Source organism: Podarcis erhardii, assembly GCF_964252035.2.
Source record: "Podarcis erhardii genome assembly, chromosome: 3".
Lineage (NCBI taxonomy): Eukaryota > Metazoa > Chordata > Lepidosauria > Squamata > Lacertidae > Podarcis > Podarcis erhardii.
The window spans coordinates 25,434,228-25,461,609 of NC_138507.1; the positions used below are offsets into that span (position 1 = coordinate 25,434,228).

The 27,382-nt window shown below is 43.6% G+C and overlaps 2 protein-coding genes across 3 annotated transcripts in view; both read right to left on the bottom strand.

Moving 5' to 3' along the window:
* Positions 1–27,382, bottom strand: part of SH3YL1 (SH3 and SYLF domain containing 1) — a 474,176-nt gene that overhangs the window by 41,170 nt on the left and 405,624 nt on the right. The window lies entirely within an intron of this gene.
* ALKAL2 (ALK and LTK ligand 2) lies at positions 578–15,530 on the bottom strand. Of its 2 annotated transcripts, XM_081857524.1 has the most exons (6): positions 15,201–15,530; positions 12,462–12,796; positions 5,129–5,182; positions 4,952–5,032; positions 2,403–2,468; positions 578–1,206 (listed from the first exon to the last, which is right to left on the bottom strand). In XM_081857524.1, exons 2-5 carry the CDS (start codon positions 12,730–12,732, stop codon positions 2,404–2,406), a joined length of 471 nt encoding a protein of 156 aa, XP_081713650.1. In that variant the 5' UTR covers positions 12,733–12,796; positions 15,201–15,530; the 3' UTR covers positions 578–1,206; position 2,403. The 2 variants fall into 2 exon arrangements, with proteins under 2 accessions (XP_081713650.1, XP_081713651.1); XM_081857525.1 differs by lacking the exon at positions 15,201–15,530 and having other exon boundaries at positions 12,462–13,107.

Below are 27,382 nucleotides of genomic sequence, written 5' to 3' on the forward strand. Positions count from 1 at the left end.
CAATGTTTTCATTGCCTTAGTTTCATAATGTAGCTAATTACTTTGAGTACACTTTGTGTTGGGTTTTTTTTTAAAAAGCCTGCGTGAAATACAAGTGGCCATCTGAATCTCCGATCCTGATACACATGGAACACTTTTCCATGGTTGCTTTCAAACTTCCATTTAAAGGAAAAACCTTCAGGTGTTGCAGGTATATGGAAATGAATGTTTCATATTGACGGGACCCCAAGGCAACACTTAGAGAGGAGGGACAAGAGCAACATTTACCTTACTTCCATTAAATATAGCTACAGTATTGAATTGGATAGAGATGGCTATTTTAATAAGCCCTGGTGATGGTGACTTGGCAGGATGGAAAAGGTGGTTGCACAGGCAAGTAGAGTCATGGTTGGGTTACCCTTCTGAATGAACTGTTTGCAAAGATGCTGTTAGCCCACCTGAAGCCCACCTTGGGGCATGTTCCATCTCTCATCACACAAAACATCCCCACTTTGAAAAGGAATTTGATGTCTTTGGTCTAGTGCAGTTCTTTCCCTACTACAAGTAGGAAGAATAATAATAATGATGAAGAGCCAAGTTATAAACCCAACACTTTATTATGTATGTTATTTACAGTATTTACATATTGCACATTTAGCTGGAATGTTCATACCTCTATTGTACAGGAAACAGATGGCATTTTAGTGGATGCAGAATCCAAGTTTTACTTAAAACATGTTTGTCTCTTCCACATGGCATGCAGTTTGTACTCAGTAAGAGTACACCATAACAGATTTATGAAACATTTGTAACCAAACACTTTGAATTCCATAAGCAAGAAAGGCAACCTTCTCCACAGGAAGGCTTCCTTGAAAGTGTCCCATGACGTCTCTAAATGAAACATGTTCTTACTTGGGAGGTTGATAATTGACTGAATTTTTTGGCAATGCAACACTTCTGATATAGGGTGGCCTTAAAGTATGAAACATTTTAAATTGTTATGGTAGAAAAACTACCAGAAAAAATGTGTATCTGTAAACAGTGGTGACAGAATAGAAAACACATGTTTTAAAGATTTTATGGGAAGTAGTCTATCAACTTGCAAAAATAAATCTCTTGTTCACAATGGAATATGTTACAAAGATGGTAAGTTCAATTTCCCTGTTGGTTTCCAAGGCACTTCTCTTGGTTCTTGATAATAGCTTTTTCCCTTGATAGTAGTAACATCTGAAGCAAAGATAAGACAACACCACCCACCACAAAATATTAGTTTCTCGGTTTTCAAGAGAGCAAAATATTTCACTTTTGGTTTTGCTGCACAATCTGGCATACTAAAACTCTGGGTCGGTTACCATTTGCTGTCAAGGGATGGGGATTTAGGTAAGTGAGCTAAAGCCTTCACAGTTCATGAGCAGCAGTTCTTGGCTACTCCAAGGGCAACAATATATTTTTACTTCTTCTTAAATACACTGATTTCCCTACTTGTGGCAATCACTCCTATATGACAGGCACCCCCAAACTCGGCCCTCCAGATGTTTTGTGACTACAGTTCTCATCATCCCTGACTACTGGTCCTGTTAGCAAGAGATGATGGGAGTTGTAGTCACAAAACATCTGGAGGGCCGAGTTTGGGGATGCCTGCTATATGAGATAAGTTGGTGGTTCTAATGTTTGAGGACTGACTACAACATATATATATATATATATATATATATATATATATATATATATGGCTTTATCATAAAAAGTAAGAAAAGTCAAGTAAAGTATGAATAATATTGAGCTTCACCCTGAAGTACAGTTTGTTTTGTTCTACAATGTTTTAATCACAAGGGCTGAAAAGAATCTCAATCTCAGTGTTGATTCCAAGAGAAATGAATTGGTTTTGATTCCTGATATTGCTTACTGTTGTTAAGTTGGTATTTCAGTGAAATAGAAATGTGCAGTTTTGGAAACAGATTCAGCTGAATGCACATAACGTGTTTGTTTATGCATCAACTACATTATAACTGTATCATAGATACATTAATCACTCCTACATGTATATTTTTAAGCTGCATTCAAATATGGCATAATCAACCTGTAACTTTAAAGAGAGACCCAGTGTCAATACATAGATGCTGACTCAGCCCCTGAAAATAAGCTGTGCCTGGATGTGCTTTGTTTCACTATCTGCTAACTGCATACAGCTATGAATTCACCCTTGATGTCTGAGAGTCTTTATGCTGCTTTCCGGTAGGGGGTATCCTTTTATTTATGGCTGGTATTTTGCCGAGTGAAGGGCGTTGTGTCATTCTCTCTGAAAGGGGAATACCTTCTCCAAAGAGCTATTGCGCGATGCTCATTAATTGTATCAAGTCTACAATGGTGATGTTACTATGCATATACAGGCAGTGTGCAATTGGTCCTTTCAAAAAGCTTACCTTATCCTTCCGTGCACATTGGACTTACTGCCAACCGAGTAAGAAGCCTGGCACATCTTTTATAGTCTAGTGAAAAGATCATAAATAGAAGTTAACAAACAACCCGGCATAACTTGAGGGTTTTTTTTTTAAAAAAAAGTTTATTATCGTAAGGTTATACAAGGAACTTCAAGCCTGTTGCAATTCATTTTGAAACCATTTATTTTTAAGTTATAAGTTTGAATTCTTTGCTTAGAAATCTGGCTGTATAAATGAGATTTTTTTTTAGTTTTTAAAGGGATTTTATATGCTTTTGCATGTATAATGCTATGCAGACTGGTCTGGAAGAAAGCACCTCTCAAGAAGAAACGGACGTGCACATGTAAACAGCTAGCTCCCATGGCTATGAACACGCACAGGAGAAATAGCTGCAATGCATGCCTGGACAGCTTAGGTATGCAGGATAGCAAATAAAATTGTGGTGTTCATTCCATAAAATGAAAATTCTCATTTTCTACTAACAATGAACTAGCAAAGACTGATAATAATCTGAAGCTGAAAACTCGAAGGGGATAAAAATTAGAGCACTGTTCATCTTCAGTTTGAATTTCTTGCCCTTTATTTGAGCCACAGATTACATTTTAGTTGTGTGTACAAAAATGTAATAATGTGAATATTGCCAACTTGTATCTGCTACTGTATATACATCAGTCAGGATTGGTCCCAGCTCATATGACATGTACACTTGGTGGAAAGCTTGAATATGGGACAATGAAATGGCCACAGTAAGATAATCATATCTCTAGGTTAATAAATCAAGATATGAGCAAGGATTTGATCTATGCATACGGGCCCTTTGCTCCCCCATTTCTGATGTAAGCAAGCAAATCAGAAAGCTCATGAAAGCTCATGAAAGATGTATACCTGCAAAATTCATTCAGGTAATCAATTTTATGTGAACTACAGCCTGAAAAGAAACTATTTTGTGAGCCTTCACATTTGACTTAAATTGCTCTGCAACCTACTTTGAAGGCCAAAACATTAATGTGTGTGTAAAAGCCCTGCTGTTATGGTTTTTGGATACTACAAAAACACAGTTAATCTAGTAAGGGAATTAATTCTTCTGTGATTGGCAGTAGAATTAGTAATTTTCTCTAATACAGCAAATGACATGTGTCTGACTTGCACATGCAAGTAGTTTTTTTTTATGCACAGTTGCCAAGAATAAACAATCAAAATATGAGTCAAGGTATTTAAATGGCTGTCAAGTCAGGCTAAGGCTACTGGGGGAACAGACATTAAAGATGCACCATTAAGTACTCCTCCCTATATCACACTAATATAAACTATCAGCTATCTGTTGAGAGGACTATCTGTTGAGAAACTAGTCAGCAGCCCAAGCAGTGATGTGCAACGGTAAAACCAGCTGGATGGGAACTGTTTAATTAGTGTTGCCTCATTACTATTCCCCCCCAAAAAATGGTGTGCATAGGTTAGGGGGGGAAACTCAAATGCAATAGTTAAGAGTCATAGTTATCATTCTTAGGCTCTTGGATTATGGGTGTACAGTAAGCCTGCAATTTACAGGCATTTAACTTGTGCACATTCAGCTTCACATGCATGACGAAAAATAAAAAGGGGCCAGGGTTCTTGGTGAAATGACTTTGGCAATCCCACCCACCATTGAACCCAGTGTGTTTTGACTATATGCGATTTTGGCTTTGGGCAATCCCCGGAATGTAAGGAAATGCATCATTTTAATAAGTGTGACATTGGTGTCAGCTGTGACTTCTGCCAGTTAAACAACTTCTTAACTGCTTGTGCATCTCTCTCTCTCTCTCTCTCTCTCTATATATATATATCCCAGTGTTGCAAACCCAGATTTTATTCTTTAATGTCTGTTATCTGATGTACTATTAAGTTCCAAGTTACTATATTGCAAACCAAAGGCAAAGGAGTTGACAGATAATTGGCATACAAATTTGAACTGCCTGCGGAAAGTACATTTTAAGTTGATAGTTAAAGCCATGAGACCTCTTGGAGGAGTCACAGCAAGAGCACTTAAAATATTGTCCCATGGGTTGCAACTCTGTGGGTGAAATCCAACAGTGTCTGTCTGCCAGCAGAATGACTGCTCTTGACAGAATGGGTTCGCCCACCTGCAAACTCCCAACAACTGTTCTGGGTGGTTGGAAGACCCTATGAAGCAGATCTGTAGGGAGACGTCTGCTCACATGATGCTGGATGTTGCCCTATGCTTAGGAAATTTAGGATGAAACTCATAGTTCACACTTATAGGTACTGCTGGTTGTCTTCAACAAACCCATTGAAATTAATAACCATGACTAGCTTATCTCCATTACTTCAGTGCATATACTCTTGAGTAAAAGCGAGTTGAGTACATCCCTGAATATTTACATTTGAGTCTCATTATACAGCAGTCTGTTTAATTACTGTAATTCCACAAACTCCTTAAATAAACCGAATAATAATTGCATTGGGAGACAGCTCTTTATTGAATGCAACTAAATTAAATGTCTGGCAATGGATTCTTGGGTGATAGCACTTACATGCAGGAATGGTGCAGTCTCTTGTATGATGGTAAAGTCTATGAAAGTGTTTCGTGCATTTTGGACCAAAATAAAGATGACCTGGGGGAGAAAAGAAGCAGTGGATCAGTTGAATTAGTAGCGTAAGAGGATAATTACAGACAAAAGTACCATGATGGAATGTTAAATTCTGCTTACCTGTTAAATGGTTTAAAAACTTGTCTTTCATTCTCAGATCTCTAGGAACTATTTCTGTTAAAAGGAATGAGGGACATTGTAACAGAGTCGACATTCATGTTCATTTAGCTTCCAGCTAATTTTAAGATGTTAAACTGGTTGAAAAAGGCAATGGCATTTTCATGGATCTTAAAAACCAATTGTAGGCTCATTATTTGCCCTTTGTAAAATTCTCATGTTCTAAAATTCTCATGTTCTAAAAAACACACACAACCCACCTAGATACACCTAAGCAAGTGTTTATAGCATTGAACACCCACTGAAATCAGTAACATTTTGAGTAAAGACGGCTGGGATTGAATTTAATTTTGTTCACAATTCTGGGAAGCAAGTGCCATTGAAATCAAGTGGGATGGCTTTTGAGCAAAAGCAGTCAGCTTCTGTCCTACTCCAAATGCAAATGTTTCTCGCTTCTAGGCAGCTCTTGTATGTACAAGTTTTAAGAGATTTAGTGGTACATTGAAGAAGAAGAAGAGTTTGGATTTGATACCCCGCCTTTCACTCCCTTTAAGGAGTCTCAAAGCGGCTAACATTCTCCTTTCCCTTCCTCCCCCACAACAAACACTCTGTGAGGTGAGTGGGGCTGAGAGACTTCAGAGAAGTGTGACTGGCCCAAGGTCACCCAGCAGCTGCTTGTGGAGGAGCGGAGACGTGAACCCGGTTCACCAGATTATGAGACTACCGCTCTTAACCACTACACCACACTGGCTGGCTGCCCATCTCTTTCTTCACAAGAAAGAATGCCATGGCTCTTCTAGCTGCTCCTGGCTTAGCTCTTCTGATGTAACTGGGGGAGGAAACAGGACAGCTTAACTGAATAATATGAATGTGCCCTACATTTTGAATTTCCAAGTCCATGAACATCATTTGTTAGTTTGCATAACACCTAATGTCAGGGCTGCCTCTAGGTCCCAGCTCACAGAGGACCAACGCTAGGCTGTCGTAATGTACAAAAGTCTTTATTGAAGTTCAGTTTCCATTTCAAAGCCGCAGCGTGCAGCCCTACGTCTTAAACTCTAGATCGGCGAAGTCCTGTCTGAGTCTCCTCCCTTCTGACACCAGTTTAAGATCCTAGCCCTGCTCCACCTTTTCCGCTGCTCTCTCCTCCTCTGGGTCCTCCTGCCCACTGGGGCATTGCCCTTTCTGGACTCTTCCGAGGCTGAGTCGCTTAGCTCCTCCCCCTGCCTCCGGCGGGCTTTAGGACCCGGTTCCCAATCCTCATTCTCTGCTGTCCCGCGCTCCTGAACATTTGAACTTGCCTCTCGCGCCAACCCAGTGACCTTTCTCTTAACCTTTACACTACTTCTGTCACTGCTTCCCTCTTCCGGGATACTGGCCGGATCTGACCTCCCCTCCGTTGTCCGACTGTCCGATGGAGGCGTGGTCAGCTCTGCCTCGTCTTCTCTCCCTGGTGGGGAATGCACTGGCCCCGATGCTTGGGACTCTTCCCCCCCACTCTGCTCTGGTGGGGAAGCTGGTCCTGATTTCCAACTACTGCTCTGGGAGTCCCTGCTGCCCCCTTGCTCCTGGGGCGTTCCCCTTGGGAACCCCCTACCCCTGGCCACTGGCGCCCCCTTCTGTGAATCTTCCGATTCGCTGGAGAGGCTCATGGAATCCCTCGGACCACTGTCATCTCCTACGCTCCCCTCGGATTCCTCCCCCTCGCTCTCCATTTCCTCCCCCTCCTGTGCCTCTGCTCCTGAGCCCCTGACACCTAATATTATCTTTATCTTTATCTTTATCTTTATCTTTATCTTTATCTTTATCTTTATCTTTATCTTTATCTTTATCTTTATCTTTATCTTTATCTTTATCTTTATCTTTATCTTTATCTTTATCTTTATCTTTATCTTTATCATTATTATTCTTCCACCCATCTCACTGGGTTGCCCAAGCCACTCTGGGCAGCAGAATATAAAAACACAAAAAACCACACCAAATATTTATAACTTCCCTATAAAGGGCTGCCTTCAGATGTGTTCTAAAAAATCATATAGTTGTTTATCTGTTTGACATCTGACAGGAGGGAGTTCCACAGGGCGGGTGCCACTACTGAGAAGGCCTTCCGCCTGGTTCCCTGTAACTTCACTTCTTGCAGTGAGGGAACTGCCAGAAGGTCCTCAGAGCTAGACAGTGGGAGTGGAGACACTCCCTCAGGTGTACAGGGCTGAGACCATGCAGGGCTTTAAAGGTCTGCACCAACACTTGGAATTGTGCTCGGAAACATACTGGGAGCCAATGAAGATCCTTTAGGACCAGTGTGATATGATCCTGGCAGCCACTCCCAGTCTTCAGTCTAGCTGCCACATTCTGGACTAGTAGTTTCCAAGTCACCTTCCTAGACATTCAGACGGCGCCATGTTTGTGCATCTGAGTTGAGCTGTTGAAACACAGGTGCCACTGCTTGGGTATGTGATGATTAATGGGAGTGTCAGTAAAACATGCAAATCTGCTGACATGTCAGAGACCAGCTGTTGCTCCATGTTCATGTTAACAAAGAATTTTGCATTATATGGTTTTACACATACAGTAGATGTTTGGGTTGCGAACGTGATCTGTGCGGGAGGCACGTTCGCAACCTGCAGCGCTGCGTCTGCGCATGCACAGGTCGCGATTTGGGGCTTCTGTGCATGCGCGAGCCCCGAAACCCGGAAGTAACCCATTCCAGTACTTCTGGGTTTGGCGCAGTGCGCAACCCAAAAACACACAACCTGAAGCATCTGTAACCCAAGGTATGACAGTACACATACTTATACAGAACTATAGACACCCATAATGAAGAACCTGGAGTTTGGCATAACAGAATCTGTAGTGTCCTATTTAGTTCCTAAACTCAATTCTTCTCAAATAATTGCATTTTGTTATCCAGGACAGACAAATGTTCATCAAGCACAGTCTGAGAAACTGACTGAATAGGAGCATATTTTCAGGAAATGTAACCACAGTATTGTAAGGGAGGACAACATAATCTACTTGAGTCTTACTCATGTGGTTTGCTTTCCCACATCCTGTATTAAATGGAGGGGAATGCAACTAGTTCGTTGAAATCCTCTTTAGCTCCTTGTGGCTGTCTCCTTGATTTACTGTCACATTTTATTGCTTTTTGTTACTTACATTAAGACATCTGTGTTGATTGCACATGAAATGCTACACTTGTCTCTTTTTTTACCATAAATGAATGCCTAAGTGGCCTTTGAATTCCCCTGGGACCTCTTTATTGCATTTAAAGTCAGAACTACTTCCAACCAGATCTGATTCACTGGTAAGTTTTAGACAGTCTCGAAATTCACCATTTATTTACAGTACTTCTAAGCATATCAAGCTCAGTTGAATTGACCTTATAATATTTGACCTAATTATGTCATGTGCAACATTAAATGCTTAGATGTTTCTTTCAAAAGTCCCTCAGGGGACACTCAGGCATTAGATGATTGATAGGTAGAGTTCTGGATAGTAGTTCCTTGCAATGATAGCGAGACTGCTGGGGAAAAGCCTTTCAGAAGTTGGCAAGTTGCTTCAGCACAGCTTTATTTTGATTAGAACAGGTTCTACTTCAGCTGCTGTGCTCCAGTTATGTGTTGCACAGTGGTTCTACATCAAGCTCGAGCCGTTAGTTAAGCAGGTTTTCAGTGTGAAATCTGTTTCTAACACATTCCTCGCGAAAGTTGTCCAAAACATGAATAGCACCATGTTAGGGAAGGCTGATGCAGACTGTGATGGATTCTATGATTTCAAACTGCAGCTGGAATCATATTTTTGAGTGCTCCTCTCTTTATATATATATTTAAAACCATTAATCCGCCTGCATGACAAACAAAAAATAAAATCTTGTACAGGGAGAAATTTAGATGATTATTCTTAATGTGCCAGTTTACTGTGTGAAGGGGTGTTTTCCATGTAGCAAAGAGACCAACACTCTGACCTATATCCAGCACAATAAACAACAAATTCTATAATTCCAGGCTTCTTCTACATAATAGGCCGGATTCAACTAACAGATTCAATTAACAAGTCAACATCCAGCACACTTGGGCAGATACTGGGGCTTATACACTCTGGGAGAGACCAGTGATGCTGATGTTTACCTTGCCTGGACCTCATGCAGTACGTGTCACCGATTAGTGCCAATGCCACTTAAGCGATTGTATTGGTGATGGTGGGTTTCCTAGGAGAGGTGGGCATTTGTTTGATTCTGATCAGTACTGGGCAGCTGCCATTTTATATTTCTCATAATGCAACGGTGCAGAATTTGCCAGGTGCTCTGGAGTGTTGCGGTGTAGGGAATTTTAAATGGTGACCACCAGGCACAAATTCAAACTAGTAGCCACTTTTGCTCCCCAAGTAAGAGTGTTGGTGCTGTTGGGTAAGCCCACAGGGGTGGGCCAATTGGTGCCAGAAGGACCCAATCAGAGCACAAGACAGGGAATCTGCATCAGCACCATGGCTGTCCATCAACAGCACCGTTGGGTCACCCGAGCCTGGTACCTGACCTAGATTTCAGGGTCTTGCAAAGTTCCTTGCTTTCCCTGTGACTAGCTGAATTGTGTATATTGCACATATGTTGTGCAAAATTGTGGAAATTTATAAAGTAATTCAGCATTTTAAGTCAGAGAATGCACAGTATTGTATACAACCCAAAGCTGTAATCCCAAGCAACCTTATTACTTTGAGAATTTACTTTGAAATGAGCTTGTTTAGATCTGGATGCAAATCTTATTAAACATTAGCTGATATTAGCATATTATAGTGGCTGACAGGAGCGGAAGGGAGGATCTGCATCTTATTAGAATAACTACAGATAGATTGAATCTACACAGGCATGTGGAACCCTTGCAAGTGAAATTTCACTTTCTGAAAATTTTAGTGCCCACTGCTCAATAGCAACGGTGTACTTGAGTACTGTGTTTAGTGAGAACTCTCTGTAGGAACTCTCACTTTGTCAACAACAATTACTCTTTCAAGTAAAACCTCCCAAGTTCTAGATGCATCAGAACTTTGGGTGTTTTTCAGTACATAACTTTTTTCAGCCTTTTGGAATCTCCCCTTTTCTTTTCCTGTTGTGCTTTATAGCCATTTACTTGCAGAGGGGGAGCAATTCAGTGCCACCCATGGGGTGTGGTCTAAATCTTCCCCATTCCTCTAAGGTGCCTCCTAAGCAATATAATATGTGATTAAGTACTACTCAAACAGGATCCAGCAGATCAACTGCATTTGCTCTAATTGGCAAGTATTTATGATAAGCCTAAATTCCCATTTTCAAGGGACTGGCAAGTGTAGTCTGCAAATCTTTTATTATTATACGTAGGATTTGACAGTGCAATCCTGTGAATTCAATGGCGCTTACAGAAAGTAGACACAGAATTGTAGTCTAATTGTCTAAAGCCAAATTTCTGAAATAATTTACAGCAGAATTAAACCCCAACAAAGAAATGCTGTTTCAGAGTAACTAATGGCCAGTTAAGCCAAATAGTATGATTTTAAAGAATTAAAGTTCCAGTGATATAAGCACGAATAAAATTGGCTAATTTTTTAGTCTGCAACTAGTTCTGATTTCTGGTCCAGGAAACAGACAGTTCTTAAACTGAAAATTTGCCATTGGTAAGACTTCTTTCCAGAAACATGTTTATGGTGTCAAAAACACAGGCATAGAAATATAATTATAGCATTTCTCAATACATAACAGAGACAAACCCAGCCTGTACAAGCACTATCAAACCCCAATGATTTCTGAAGAGTAGCAGGAAAGAGAGAGAACTGCTTACATTTCAGCAATGAGTATGCTGCCACATTTTCTGCATACCTTATGTATATACACAGCCTTGTTTGGAGAATTAGGGCGGGATAGCTGCTGCTCTGGTTTGGAGCTGAAATCAGTTTTGGACAGCACTGATGGGCTGGCCCTTGTATCAGTCATGAAGCACCTCCCTCTTAAGGGCTGGACTATGTGCAATGGTGATTGGTTTGCCCTTGTGCCAGTCACAAAGCTATCTCCCCTATCTGAGCAGATTTCAAAGTTAAACAATGTACAACCACAGCAAATAAACAAGTTGGATACCTAGAGGGGACTAAAAAAAAAAGTTGGCTGTCTCAAAGCCAGGGAAGGGTGCTTGCAAGCTGGAGGTTGTTTTCTGGTTGATAAAGCATGAGGAGTGGAGTACAGCTTGCACTGCAGCCGAAAAACCTGCCATGCTACTCTTTCAAGGTATGACTACAAGTAGCCTTAATAAGAAGTTTACAGAAAGTGACAAAACATCATTCCAGTTGCAAAGTGTTCCTTTCCCCGAAGCTTGCAGACAATAGCATAGCTCAAACATTTTTGTCCTGAAGACTGCTCTAAACAGCTGATAGCAGACCTGCTTCAAAGATCTTCCTCAGATAACTTCAAAAAACAACAACAACAACAAAAAACCCAAAAACATTCCACATGAGAAACTGAAAAATATTCATTCAACCAATGCAATTTAGTTGCTAAGGGAGGTTTCCAGGTGTCAACCAAAAACTCGCCTGCAGCCAACTGTTTAGAACATTCTTCAATACAATAGTTTGCATTTGTAATTATATTTTTCCTGCTTCGTTGTAAATTTCTCATCCTCAGTATATTGTTACAGTCCTGTGCTTTTCAGGCCCCTTATAGAGAACTGTATAATTACTTCACTCATCTATTAAAATCAATGCAATTTAAATTTGCTTAACCTTCAAGATAAAATCTAGAAAAAAAGAAACTTTAAAGAAGCAGAAAACCTGTGGGAGATATCCGAGTGACTAGCAGTAATCAAATGTAGATTTGCACACGAAGTTGCCTTATACTGATGCAAACCAGTCTATTGGGGCGGGAACCCTCGAACTATGGAAAACTTTTAAAAAGAAACTTCGGAGAGTTTCAGATTTGCAATTGACTAGACTAGAGTAACAGACAAGGAACTGTTAGAGAGCCTCGGAGCACACACATCGCAAAGAGATCTCCTTTGATGATGATTCTCGGATTTCAACCTATTAATTTGCTCTTCAGCGCCATCGATCGCTGAAGGAGGGCATAGCATGGTTATTCCGCGTTCAACGCGAGGGGAGCTTTTGCTAGTCTGGCGTTTGCCTTCAGAGCGGTTATTGAGGAATCCGCTGCACAACTAAGGACTGGAGCAATTTGCAAGCCTCCCCCCACCCCCGAGATTTCTCAGATGCAAACTAGCAGCTTGATGACCGAGCCCTCCGTTTTGTAAAGTTTAACGCAAAAAGAAAAATGAACGTAACAGGTTGCAGCGTCTTCCCTAACACAATGTAGTATTATTTGACTTACCAACTCTCTGTTCTTCTGAGTAAGATCCATAATCGGGTACTACTTCCCTTCTCCGGTCCAAAAGATAGTCTTGTTTGTACTGAACCCCGTTCTCCTCGTCCTCCTCCAGGTGGTATTTTTTCAGTTCCTGAATGATCTCCATGATCAGGTTTAAGAGGTTCTGCCTTTCCTTCAGCCCTGCGCTAGATTCGGGTCTCTCTTCGCAATGTCCCGCTGAAAGCATGGCCAGCACCAGCCCCACCAACGCAGGGGATCTCAGGAATCTGCCCATGGCGCTTCCGAGATCAAACGAGGGATAGATGGAGCCACTTTCCGAGTCCACTCCCTGAAACCAGCTGTGGAGAGGAGATATGTGTCACTGCCAGGTGTCACATCAACGCGAACAGTGAGTGGCAAGTTAAAGCAATTATTCTCCCTTCAAGTTGAGAGTGCCCAGATTTCTAACCTCTGCCTTCTCTCCCTCTCTCTCTCTTTTTTACTTAAAAGAGGGGGAGGACCCAGATCCTCAGCTGGCAGCTCTCTCTGCTCTTTAGCCAAGTAGGATCTAGTAGCAAGAAGAAGGCAATTGAATTCCCCAGCGGCATTCGCGTCTCATTCGCTTGATGCTGAACTCACTGCCCTTGCTCTTGGTGCCACGGAGTTAAAGAGCGCTTGCTTAGGACAGGAAGATGGATATCGAATACTTTTAACACATGGTGTTTGGGTTTTGTTTTGGTTTTAAAAGCAGTGGGTGGGACCTGGAGATCAATCAATAAATCAATAAACGTATCGCTTCTAAAACAAGGAAGAAGCATAACCCTATCCCTCATTGAGTCCACAAGCAGCAGAGGGCTAGGAGAGATTTATTTGCAGAGGAGCTGCTTTCTGGAGTATTCAGATCAGTTTGGCAGAAGACACCCTTCTGAGCGCACGGCTTCCAAAGCAGGACCTGAGCGCCAGCGATGAAACTCCTCCTTGCTTGTTTGGCACGCGAGGGAGCCTTGCACGAAGGGAAGGGCTTACTCACCCCTCTCGCTTAACTGGGAAGCCCCAAGAGTGGGAATCAATGCTTCTCAGCCAGAGGCAGTGCCACCGAGTGGTGGCACTTTACTCCGGAGCCTTTACACCAGGGATGAGGACCCTCGAGATGCTGCCGGATTCCAACTCCCATCAGTCACAGACAGCATGTCCAATGGTGAGGGCGTGATGAAAGATGAAGTCCACCAACTGGGGCCGCCCGCCTCGCACCAAAGGCAACCCGCCTCTCCCAACTCAGCAGCCTGCCCCACAGCCTTGCTTGTGGTCCCCCCCCCCCGCTTCCTATTGGAGATCGGCATGGCTTTATATGAAAAGCAAACTCTAGGGGAAGCAAAGGACCTGAGGGATTCCGCGCCCCCCTTTCCCCCTCCTCTTTTCCTTTTGGAAACCTGGAAACCTGTTTTTGCGTAAGGAGAGGCAGCCCGAGGGAGGGGGAACGCAAGAAGCTAGTGCAAAATGCCAGGCAGGTAAATAGAGTCTTGCCTGGAAAAGTTTGGCAAGCTTTCACGGCATTCTGCAAGGGGGTGGGGGGCGCGCAAGTGACGCTGTCTTTCAAGTCTACTTGCTCCCTAAGCGCTTGGCTAGCCAGCAGGCTGCCTTGATCCGAGAAGAACTTGGCCGCTTTTTTGCTCCCCCTAATTTGTAATCTGATGAGGAAATGTGGCGGGGTTTCCCCTCTTGGCTCGGCAAGTAATTTATCAAGTGGTTACATGCTTACATCCGAGGGCATACACAGAGAATCCAAAGGGACGCGCGCAGGCTCAGATGCTTTGGACCAGCAGAGTGGGAACTTGTGGTCCTCCAGATGTTGCTGAACCCTCGACCCATCATCCCTTAGCTGGGGCTAATAGGAGCTGGAGTGCCACATCCGGAGGGCCGCAGGTCCCCCAGTGAAATATACTCAGAGTCGCAAGCCTCGACCCAGTCTAAACCCCCTCTCTCCACGACGCCAAACCCTACGCAGGCACATCGGCGGGTCTGGGAAGCGCCTGCCCCTTCGGTCCTTCCATGTCCTTCCTCCTCCTCCTCCTCCTCCTCCTCCACGTGGCTTGCGGATGCTCGAGGAAGAGCAGCCTTCGCTAGCCTGGAGCCTCCCAGATGTCTGAGGTCTGCCACTCTCCGCAGCCAGCGCATCTGGGAGGCACCAGGCTGAGCAAGTCCGGCGTGGAGAGAGCGAGAGAGAGGTATGAACATCTGGCTGGCTGAGAGCGACCCATTCATTCGAAAAAGGCGGCTCGGTCCAGCCAGAGCTGTCTCTGCACTTCTCAGCCCCGTCGATTTCGCGCAGAGAAGAGCCGAGATTCCACCCGTTGAAATCAAGGCGATTTCAACGAAGCGCTTTAACTTTGGCTAGGACTTTCTCTCCGTTCCAAGCGCGGCGGCGGCTGCTCTCGGCTTCTTCTCCTCTTCCTCCTCCCTTCCCCACCCGCGAGAAAGACTCGGGAGGCAAACGGGGCGAGCCGGGCGCCAGTGCCACAGCCCTCTCAGCTTGACCCTCCTCCTTGCCGGGCGGCGGCTTGGTGCCTCGGGCTCCCTCCCCTCGCTCACTCGCCGCTCAGCAAGTGCCGGCGAGGCCAGCCAGTCGAGCGACACCTTCCGGAGGTGCCCGAGCGCAAGGACGCCGCCGCCGCCGCTGGCCAGAGAGCGGCTGAATCTGGCGAGAGGCGCGCGGTGGATCCCGCCGTCCGGCCGTGTCCGCCCTTGAGCTCTCGGGAGCATTACCTGCCTCCGTTCGCCCTTTGAGGCGGTGTGTGTGACGGGGCTCCCTCCCTCGCCGGCCGGAGCCTCGCTTCTCTCGCCGCGCTCTGTCTCCTTTCCCCGGCGCGCACGCCGCCCGCTCTCCCGCCACCTACTCCATGTCCGCTCTTTTATAGAGGCTTATATAGGGTATCCGTGAGGTGGCCGCCGCCGCCGCCGCCGCCGCCTCAGACGGTATCGACTTGCAAGTGGGTGGACGGCCGGCTCTCCCCCAAGTCCCGCTCTGCAGCCCCTCGAGTCGCCTCGCAGCCACTGAACTTCTCCCCTCACGGCTCCCCCGCCCCGGTCCCTTCTTATGCTGCCTCCCCGCAGACGTAAAACAAGCAGTCCCGGCTCAAGGGGGGGGGGAGGGAGGAAGGAAAGGGGGGGGGCTCAGCAGCCCGAGTTTCTTTAATTAGAAACTCCGCCTGAAATATTCATTTGGCCCCCCTTCCCACCCCCCCACCCCCACCCCGGCCCGCTCGCTCGCTTCCCGCCGTTTCCTCGGGGCGCGCAGCCTCCCTCGCGCACTTCTCGTCTCGGCCCGCCCGGCGGGCTGCATCTCTCTGGCATCACTGCCCGCCAGCTGAGGGGGGGGGGGGATTACCAGCAGCGGCTCGTGGGCTTGGCCGCTCGCCCCGGCCTGGCGCGCTTGGCGTTCGGTGGGGCGGGAAAGGGCGGGGTGCGAAGACGAGGAGCCGGGTTTGGTTTACATTATCTAATCTTCCGGAGCGAGAAGATCGATGCCGTTCCCACTCGTCGGAAAGAAGAAGAGAGACTTTCTCTCCTTCCTTCCCCCCTCCCTACTTGTGGCAGGAGCTGTAACGCGGGCGGCTGTGCCGTTGGGGGTCCCTCACAGCCGACGGATGGGACGAGGACCCCACGCGGAGAGAGCCTTTGCCGCTTATAATGTCGCAGGAGACAGTTCTGACTGGATTCTCCCAAGCAGAGGAGCCAACTCCTAGGGGCAGAGGTCCCTTCAGCTCCCCCCCAAAAAAATATTTGAGGGGGCCACCGCCTACTCCCCAGTTGATGGGCGTTGCCATTTCAATGGCGTTTGTGCAAAGTGTCATGGATCGATTATGTGGGGTGGGGCTTACCTGCCCTCCCCACCCCCACCCCCAAATTTTATTCAAGTTGGCACCCCCTGCCACCAAGGGACCCTGCTGGCCTGTCTTCAGAAGTCACAGGCCAGACTGGGCTTGGTTCTGGGAAGCCCACCAGCAGGGCAGGAAGTCGGCAGCGTACAAACCCCAGCAGTTGTGTTCAGTGGCTGCAATCAGTTGGAAACATAAGACAATAATCCAGAAACAAGTGAAGTAATAATCAACCAAACTGCTTCAGAGCATTTGCAGAGTGCCTTCAAATCACAGCAGGCCACCCTCAGACAATAGGGTACTATTAGAAGACAGCAATTCCTTCATTGGTATTGCCCTCCTGCCTCGTCAGGGTACCATTTGGATGGCTATTATTATTTTTTGCCTCAGGCTCCCAATTATTTCATCTTGTCCTTGACCCACACACCTGTCCACACAACCTAATGGTAAAAAGAAGAGCTTAAAGGACTTTGAAACCCAACACACATGTTCTTTTCTAAAAAATTAAGATCTATCTTTGGATGAAGGGTGGCGTAGAAATTTCATGAATAGTAATAGTAGTAGTAGTAGTTGTTGTTTAGTCGTTTAGTCGTGTCTGACTCTTCGTGACCGCATGGACCAGAGCACGCCAGGCACTCCTGTCTTCCACTGCCTCCCGCAGTTTGGTCAAACTCATGTTCATAGCTTCGAGAACACTATCCAACCATCTTGTCCTCTGTCGTCCCCTTCTCCTTGTGCCCTCCATCTTTCCCAACATCAGGGTCCTTTCCAGGGAGTCTTCTCTTCTCATGAGGTGACCAAAGTATTGGAGTCTCAGTTTCAGGATCTGTCCTTCCAGTGAGCACTCAGGGCTGATTTGCTTAAGAATGGATAGGTTTGATCTTCTTGCAGTCCATGGGACTCTCAAGAGTCTCCTCCAGCACCATAATTCAAAAGCATCAATTCTTCAGCGGTCAGCCTTTTTTTATGGTCCAGCTTTCACTTCCGTACATCACTACTGGGAAAACCATAGCTTTTATTATACGGACCTTTGTAATAGTAGTAGTAGTAGTAATAATAATAATAATATATAATGGTTCAGGCCCAATGCTTCAGCACAATGGCACCACAGACGCAAGACCTGAGAAAACTGGCACCTCATAGCTTGGGACACATACTGACTAAACTACAGTATGTGAAAATCTTCACTTCTCTCACGAGCATTTATTTATACTCTACTTTTTAGGAGAATCTCGCAAAGCAGCAGCCATGGCATAGGATACCAATAGAAAACCCAGTTTTAAAAGTTGAAATTTAAAACACCACAAAATTTTAAGACAGTTTTAAAAAGCAACCGCGCACCATAAAACACAAACGTAAGCAGAATGGAACAGCATGAAAAGGCTTGCTTATTGACTTGATTACAAGAGAATTAAGCTGGCTAAAGGGTATGGAATATGTAACTCTCTCCCCCCATTTTTACCTTCACAAGAACCCTACAAAATTATGGCTGAGTAGAGTTTGAACCTGCTCTTCCCAAGCCTAGTCCTATTTCATATCAGCTGTAGTTTGTATTGGGCAACTACAGTCATTGCTATGTGTGTGTGTACAGACATGCATGGGTCCTTTAAATGTGATCATGTAAATCATGGCTACATATGGTGTACACTCAAGGTGCGAAGTGGATGTCAAATCAAGTACTAGTTTTGAATCTGAACAGGTGACTTGCTCAGAAGTAGCTTACGGTCACTTGGAACTATTAGAGAGTGGCAAGCTTGTTTTTAAAAACTGCTTACATGAATGGTCTATTCACCTGTACAGTCAAACATTCACACAGGATTACAGTTCTTCAATGAAATGAAAAAAGCAATGCCACCTCAATGTGGACTCACCAGATTCTCCTAATTATTTCATTTGCTTCCATGCTCACTTTGCCACCTGTAAAATGGGACTAGCAGGTATTCCACACACCCTCCCATGGACATAAAGGAATGTTAAAGTGTTTTGTGCTCAAAAACATATTATTATGATTAATAATAAAGAACAATGGTTGTGTTTGTATGTTTGTTGTAAAAAAAACAACAACCCCTGTCTCCATGAAATCCATTAATTTTCCTACAGGGAAAAAAGAGATTTCCTTTAAGGTGCCTCCTAGGCAATATAATATGTGACTAAATGCTACTGAAACAGGATCCAGCGGAACAACTCTATTTGCTCTAATTGTGTGTATATAAACCTCTCCCTTTTCTGCTAATAAAGTAAATAGAAAGTTGGATCAGACGATGTGACCCTTTCCCAACCTGCGTGAAATGGATAGGGAGGGGGAAGAAGCAGTAGAGATAATCAAGATGCACTCTGGTTGACTTAGGTAAATAATCAAGTACTTACCAATGCAAATAATGTTTCAGGTGCAAAGGACAAGATATTTAGAAGCACCCTGTCCAGGTGAGGAGAGTGGCAGCCCACGGTGGCGGTGCTGCTGCTGAAGTCCAGCATTGGCAGCATTGGCTGAGATGAGCAAGAAAAAAAGAAACCGTCAGGAAAGAAAAGGAAGTATTCCCTTTAGGAAACAGCAAGCTGCTGAACCCACTGCTAGGCTTAAATGCCTAGCTCATGTGCTTAATCTTGTGCAAAAGTTTAAAGAACCAGTAGAGATTTGTTGCTCTTAGCCAGGGGTCGGCAACCTAAGGCCCATGAGCCACAAGCTGCCCACGGTGGTTGTTTAACTGGCCCCCGAGCCGCCCCCCGAACTGAGCCGCCTGTTCGGCGAGCCCCTGTGCACTGGACTAAACCGGCACAGCACGGCACGGGAACTCGCTTCCACTGTGCGGGAAATCGCATCTGCATAGATGCAGATGCTAGAAATCACAATCCAGCCCCCAGAGGGATCTCCACTGGAGTGAACTGGTCCAGGCGAGGTAAACCTTGCTGGCCCCTGCTCTTAGCCATTGTTTTCGAGAGCCACACACTTTGGGGGGAACTTTGCAGCATGTTAGCGATGGCCTTTCCAAGCTAGCAAATTGACAGATCGTACACATTGTTAGATCCAAGTATACATAAAAACTCATTCTGAGCTATACAATGAAATCAGGACTAGATGTCTATTTCAAACAAACACATGTGGGTATTTCCCTGTTTTGTGTCATCTGTCTGTACGATGGAGGCACACAGCTTGTGTTCTGCAAGTTGAGATATATTCCTGGCTCTCCCTGGGAATTATTTCTCTCCCAGTGCCAAGATTGTTAAAGCAAGTGAAGGGGGAAGTGTCACACTGTTGCATTATATGACATGTATGGGTTGTCCTGTTTTCAGACTTGCATTCCTGCCTGCCACTGCAAATTTCTTTCCTCCCAATCTGAGGCTGTTTTGGAACTCCTGCAGCCCAGCATTCAGCCCCATGTATGGCTTGACTTGCTCCGTGTTGGAGGGCTGGCTGTTATTATGAGCTAAAAACTGTTGTGCATTTCAGCCTGTAGATGTAAAAATGCCGTGTTTTCAGAACTGCTTAATGAGGGTTTCTTGGACTATGTGTGAGCCAAATTTCAGCTTTGCAGCTGTTGGGGAAGTTCCTCAACAAATCTTATACTCCTCTCAGTGATGTTCAAGTGATGTGTCTGTGACATATCATTGCAGTGAAGCACAAAGATTTTACCAGCATGCCTCTCTGCACGTAAAAGGGCAGTTTGAACCATGGTTATAGAAGACTTCACATTTTTAAAGTCCTAGGCAAACATCTACTGGCAAGTCTGTTGATGATGGAGGTAATGGTGGATCCTCAGGCAGATGGAAAGACAGACAGATGGATAAAATGTTGTTTCATGTACTATTGGAGCTTGCTTCATAATCTAGGACTGAAGCTGAAGTAAGCCTAGGTCTGTCTAAAGACAATGGCTAAGCATTCAAGATTCCTATAAGTGTATTCTATGTTCTTGTGGAGGTTTGGGACACACTGGTTTTGATCAACTCAACCTGATACATATTCTTGTACATCAGCTATCGTAAGACAACTGTATTGGCTGCCAAGTAATTTCAGGACCTAATTTAAGATGCTACTTTTGAACTTTAAACCCTTAAACCATCTGGGTCCTAATTATCTCAGAGGACATTTCCTCCCAGTAAGCATTAAAGATTTGCTGAGGACCTTTTTGAAGATTCCAACATGCATATGGAAGCTAGATTGAGGCCCAGCAAAGCATTTCAGTCATCATGAGTGACTGCAAGCCTGGAAGAATTGCTTTATAACATGTAGTCCTTTAGATATCTATGCACCTGAAGAAGAAAAGGAAAAGGGATAGGTAGGTGGGAAAGAGATCACTCTACGATTTATGAACAAAACTCATTTGTTTCAAAAAAGGACTTACAGAAATTGGAGACAGAAAAACACAGTCTTCATCTGTCCCTTTGGTAGGGGATAGATATTTTACATCTAGAATAATATGAAAAATATGCTTATGAGGAACTCCAGATACTACTAGTAGGGCACCTCATTGTTGTGGATGCTGCTTCTGACCCTACTGTGCTAATGCACAGTACCAACAGCATTTCAATATAGTGGACACACCTTTAGGCTAGGAAATAAATAAATGCTAAGTTGTGATATTTTCTTTTCTGGAAATTTTTGAGGAAAGGCTGGTTAAATGCCTGTCAGAGATGGTTTAGTGCAAGGGAAGTTGTTATTATGCCGAGGAGGGAAAAGGGCCAATTTGCACTTTCTGAAATAATACGTAAATTGAAATGCAGCTACCCTTCAAAATTTGCACTGCTCTGGATTTTGTAATGCAGTTCTCCCATTAAGTAACGTATACGAAAGTGCCCTCCATTTTAAAGCAAGCCCACCTAATTCATACCTCACAGACAAGATACCTATGTTAAGCTTCAGAATTCCCACATCAGCAAATGATGCAGTAGAATTCTTCGCTCAGAAGACGTACCGAAACAGGCTGGAAATTTACATATTCAAATACTAGTTTTGTACAGTTTAGAAACAAAACAACCAACCAACCAACCCACAGCTTCCTGCAGGAATGGGGTTGAACAGACTTCTGAAGGAACACATGCAAAACTGGCATGGACCCAAAGTAGAAGCGCCATTCCATTCGTACCTGCCAATAAATAAATAAAAATAAATAAACAATAGAGAAGTCACTCCTCAAACAAAAGGCTACCTAAGTTAATTGACAGCCAGCAATGAGAATTTTGTCAAGAGCATGGTCGGCCAATTGGTGCCAAAGAAGGATAGAATTTTTTTTATGTATGCAACAACAGCAGCAAGAATACTCATTGCGAAGTATTGGAAGACACAAGATCTACCCACCCTGGAAGAATGGCAGATGAAGGTGATGGAGTACATGGAGTTGGCTGAGATGACTGGCAGAATCTGAGACCGGGGAGAGGAGTCGGTAGAAGAAGATTGGAAGAAATTTAAAGTCTATTTACAGAAATATTGTAAAATTAAGGAATGTTAGAGGGAGGTTGGAATGAAGCGAAGTGGTTTTAGCAATAATGTTATTAAGAGATATGTAAAAACGGATTGTTAACATGTAAAAAATGTAAAGTTATAATATATTACGATAAAGCATTAAGATAAATGCAAAAAGGGTAAGGACTTGCTGAAACAACTATTGAACTAGAATACAAAAGAGGGAGGTGTGAGGAGGTCAGGGAAATAAGCAAAGGAAAGATAAGACACGGAAAGATTGAAATGTTTTTAATTGTTGTTTTAATTTTTTGTATTTTTTGTATTTTGTATTTTTTGTTTTTTCCCTTCCTTTTTTCATTTTTGTAATTTTCTTGAAACTTTAATAAATATCACTTTAAAAAAAAGAGAGAGTTTTGTCAAGAGCTACTGCTCATGCGCCTCCAAAGCAGCTGCCTTTGTAGTTTGCAGAGCAACCAATAGTTTTGATGAAGGGGGTTGACAGACGTTAAAGTACTTTTGCACTACCTATAAATCAGCTGGTTTGGAGCAGCTGGTCTGCTCAATGATGACAGAATTTGCTCCGGAGCTAGAGAAAACTGGGCTAAGGAAACTCAGGGGAGCATGGTGGTAGCCAGGAATTTTTTTGGGGGGGCAGTGACTTTGTTGGGGGGCAGGACTTTTGTTGGGGGGGCAGAACTGATGTGATTGGTCAGTTAAGTATTTCCATTGTTTTACTTGATGGGGGACGGAGGGACGGGACCCTTGGTTACACCCATGCAGGGAAATAGTACTTGATTTGTAATACAGTGGTACCTCGGGTTACATACGCTTCAAGTTACATACGCTTCAGGTTACAGACTCCACTAACCTAGAAATAGTACCTCAGGTTAATAACTTTGCTTCAGGATGAGAACAGAAATTGTGCTCCAGTGGTGTGACAGCAGCGGGAGGCCCCATTAGCTAAAGTGGTGCTTCAGGTTAAGAACAGTTTCAGGTTAAGTACGGACCTCCGGAACGAATTAAGTACCTAACCTGAGGTACCACTGTACAGCTGAACATCACAAGGAGACAAAGTTGATACCAAACTATGGGGAAAAGCTCTTGACATCACTACTCCAAACTATTTCTAGTTTCTGTTCTTTACTGGAATATAGGTACACAACAATGGGCCCGATCTATCTCATCAAGACTGGAGACTTCTCAGTTTCACTGATTAAAGACAAGAATAAATGCTCTCACATTGGAAGAATCAATAGGATATAAAAGTGCTTAACATTGATAGGTCGTGCCTAAGATCAATAGCAAAAAGACAGTAATCATTTGAAATTATAAAACTTTCTCTGCCTAAACATAGTCCTGATAGCCATAGATTCACTCTGTGGGTACCGCTTCAAAGGTAAAGATGTTTTGACTTGAAGATTTAGTTGGCCTATATAAAAACAATGACAAAACATGCTCCATTTGTGTCTGCCCATGGAAGATTGGTGAAATTTTCATGCTAAGAGGCTCAGTGCTTCAATTGCACTCTTGTTTTGGCTGATTAAAACAGACATAGGATTCCCATCTATATTTAATAAAAGAAAGTACTATAACTTTCTTCAGTTGTGGAACAGAGTTGACTGTTTAAGTGTAACTGCAATGCAAACAACATCCAGACAGCATCTAGGCTTGGGAAAAAAGATTGCTGACAACAATCCTGAATGTGGATGATAAAAAAAGTATTATTGGATCAAATATTTTTAATTTTAAAACCCACAGATCTTCAAACAATATTTTCTTTGAATCTTCTTTTTCTAAAACATCAGAATGGAACAGGAGGTTTTATTTTGAAGACCAAAACAGAAAAGCATACTTCCTCCAAGCAAATGAGAAGTGCTGTGTGAAACTCTCAGACTGACTGAGACAAGAGGTGCTGGTAATTCTGTCTGGTTCATTGAATGGATATCAGCTGGCTGACAGGACAACTGGACTTGCCAATCAATGCATCCATCTATCATTCAAAAGGACTGACAGAGGTACATTATAAAATTCAAATTTCAAGTCAATATAAAACCTAACCATTAAAAAATATCTCCACTGATGACATCTGTTGTTTTCTGTTGTCTATGCAATGCAGTTCATTCAATCATTCTTCACACTACAGTGGTACCTCGGGCTAAGTACTTAATTTGTTCTGGAGGTCCGTTCTTAACCTGAATCCGTTCTTAACCTGGAGCACCACTTTAGCTAATGGGGCCTCCTGCTGCCACTGTGCCGTGGAAGCACGATTTCTGTTCTCATCCTGAAGCTTCTGTTCTCATCCTGAAGTTCTTAACCCTAGGTACTATTTCTAGGTTAGCGGAGTCTGTAACCTGAAGTGTATGTAACCTGAAACGTATGTAACCCGAGGTACCACTGTACTTTCCCACCATTGGCTCCAAAAAGTGGGCAACTGTGGCTTGAGTACAGTAGTGCTCTGCACAAGCGGAAAAACTCCTACCATTGCACAAGGGATGAGCCACCAATTTTTGACCTCTCTCCTCCTCCCCCACCAAGCTGTGCCACATGCAATACTATTCTAGAGGATCCAACCTTGAACACTTGGATTTCAAATGGGGATATGGGCAGGAATGGGAAGGGGAGAGACAGAGAAAACCCATTTCATGAGCAGACGTTTCAACCCAGTAGATTTTGAAATGCAAAAATAAAAATAAAAGAAAGTAACACAAAGGGTGGTGCTAAGTTGTTGGTTGTTTTTTTTAAAACTCCATGAATGGTCTGCAGAGGGAAGCCTCTTCCATTCACAGAGCATTGAATACCACCACTCATATCTATAACATGGGAGCACCTGGTATTTGCTTTTGAAGTCTACCACTGCTACCAATAGGGACGCGGGTGGCGCTGTGGGTTAAACCACAGAGCCTAGGACTTGCCGATCAGAAGGTCAGCGGTTCGAATCCCCATGACAGGGTGAGTTCCCGTTGCTCGGTCCCTGCTCCTGCCAACCTAGCAGTTCAAAAGGACGTCAAAGTGCAAGTAGATAAATAGGTACCGCTCCGGTGGGAAGGTAAACGGCATTTCCGTGAGCTGCTCTGGTTCGCCAGAAGTGGCTTAGTCATGCTGGCCACATGACCCAGAAGCTGTACACCGGCTCCCTTGGCCAATAAAGCGAGATGAGCGCCGCAACCCCAGAGTCGTCTGCGACTGGACCTAATGGTCAGGGGTCCCTTTACCTTTACCTTTACTGCTACCAATACTTAATTTTCAGAGTTGTAGGCTGCATCCTGTTGTAGAATTGCCACGTCTGTGGAGGTAGAATTCAACCTTGAAATTTCATTTTGTAAAAAATTCTTGTGTGCATCTCAGTATGACTTCCCTCCCTCATGTGTATTGCATTGTTAAACACAAGTAATACAATTTTGTATTTTTTTTTGTATATAATTTTATTAAATTTTCTGTTTTACAATTTAAAATACTCATATCCTTAAGATAACAATGACTTCCCTTTCCATGGTTCATTTTACATATAATAAATCCCTGCATATTTTACAAAAACTATACCATTCAGTATTCCATTACTGTATCCATCAAAACTTGTTTACACTGTTGAATTTATCTTATGCTGCCAGTGTTTTCAGCTGTACACAATTATTTCCCATATATTCAATAAACCTTTTCCAATCTAATTTAAACAGATGTTCTTCTTGTTCTCTTATTCTACATGTCAAGTATGCAAGTTGTGCATATTCTGTCAACTTAAGTTGCCATTCTTCTTTAGTTGGGACATCGCTCGTTTTCCATTTTTGGGCAGTAATAAAGTTTTGTAGATCAGATTCGACATGAGTGTAGCCACTCCACCTTATACAACTGCAAAGTTGCATGGTATGTTCCCAGCAGGATTCATTTTGCATAAGTGTAAAATAATATTTGTATGCCAAGCTCATCTCACGGAGCACTTGACTCCCAAGCTAATGTTTGCTGCAACAACAGCTGCTGGCGAGGGCAAAGAACTGAGAATTCCTCCAGAGCTGAAGTCAGCTGGGGAACATTTACGACTCCAACAGATGTAGAAATTCTTAAGGTAACCAAACATATTGAGCACTTTCCCCCGTTTTCCTACATGGTGCACATGCCAAGAAGATTAAAATCCCATTAATCACCATTGGAACCAAAACCCGAGGAATCCTCACAGAGTGTCACCACCTCTGTTAGTTAAATGTTGCAGTGAAACTTTGTAAATCAGATTTCTGTGCATCTCAGGCAGAACACAGGAACATATAGGACCAAAGCAACAAAGAACATTATTGATATTTTCTGCTTCATTCTCACCCGCCCACTACATCACGGCCCAGGTAACTGCAAATTTGAAATATTTGACTAACTCACAAATCTCCTGTCTTTCATGTGTGTATTCCACTTGTTTTGCATGCGGAAAACATATACGCTCAGCACTCCCCTATTCCAGTACTGTCCTGGTGAGCAAAAACAAATTCATGCATTTCTGTGTCCTGTGTAGTTTAGCAGTGTAAAGCAAGAATGAATGAATGGACCAAAAACTAATGAATGAACGAACAAGTGAACTAACGAATGTGGCTGTTCTACAGTTGTAGAACTCCCTTCTCCCGGGAGAAAAAGCCTGCTGTTTTAAAGACACACAGAGTGAAAGTTACATTCCTTTCCATTAAGTGGGGACAGGATATTGTGCTATTGGCAGGCGATTGGAGCTTGCAAGATCACCCTAAGGATAAAATGTAGTTAGGAAACACTTTTTTTAATAATTGTACAGAAATGCCCTAAGTGGACACCTGATGAGTACTGTAAATTCTGAGTCCATATCAACCGTTCCCAGGGCAATTTGCCAGGCTACAGAGATTTCCTGTCTTGAAGAAAATCCCACGGTTAAAACCATATGGATAATATAAAACTGGTCCCAACTCATTTGCTGAAAAAGGAAAAACAATATGTGACCACCTAATAGGATATGGAATGGTGGGGGGACTAGCTTGATTTGAAGAAAACCTTGAAATTTAAATACTAACAAGGACTGGTGTTTTAGGTTGTGCTTCTTCATCTGACATTTATTCCATTTCACCATCCTCTAGATTAGTATGGTTCTTTGTAGGGACTTGTATCTTGGAAGCAAAGCACTCCTCATATTCACAGTGTGGCAGGATAGCTGAATTAAATGGATTTTCTTTTTCTTTTTTAAGTACAATCGTACCTTGGTTGATGAACGCCTTGTGAGTCGAACGTTTTGGCTTCTGAACGCAGCAAACCCGGAAGTGAGTGTTCCAGATTGCGAACATTCTTTGGAAGCTTCCACGGCTTCCGATTGGCTGCAGGAGCTTCCTGCAGCCAATTGGAAGCCGTGCCTTGGTTTCTGAATGTTTTGGAAGTCGAACGGACTTCTGGAACAGATTCCATTTGACGTCCAAGGTACGGCTGTACTCCTAACTCTAGTGAATGTCAAAGGATCCCAACGGATGTAGGGTTAGCAAAGGAACCTCTTGGTATGCCATCTCTCTGCATCCAATTAAGGCTCTGACTTAAAAAGTTGAATGATGCTATGTTCACTTAGAGCACATGCACACAACCTTGTAGAGCAGCCTTTCTCAACCTGCGGGTCCCCAGATGTCGTTCAACTACAACTCCCATCACCCCTAGCTAGCAAGGCCAGAGCTCAGGGATGATGG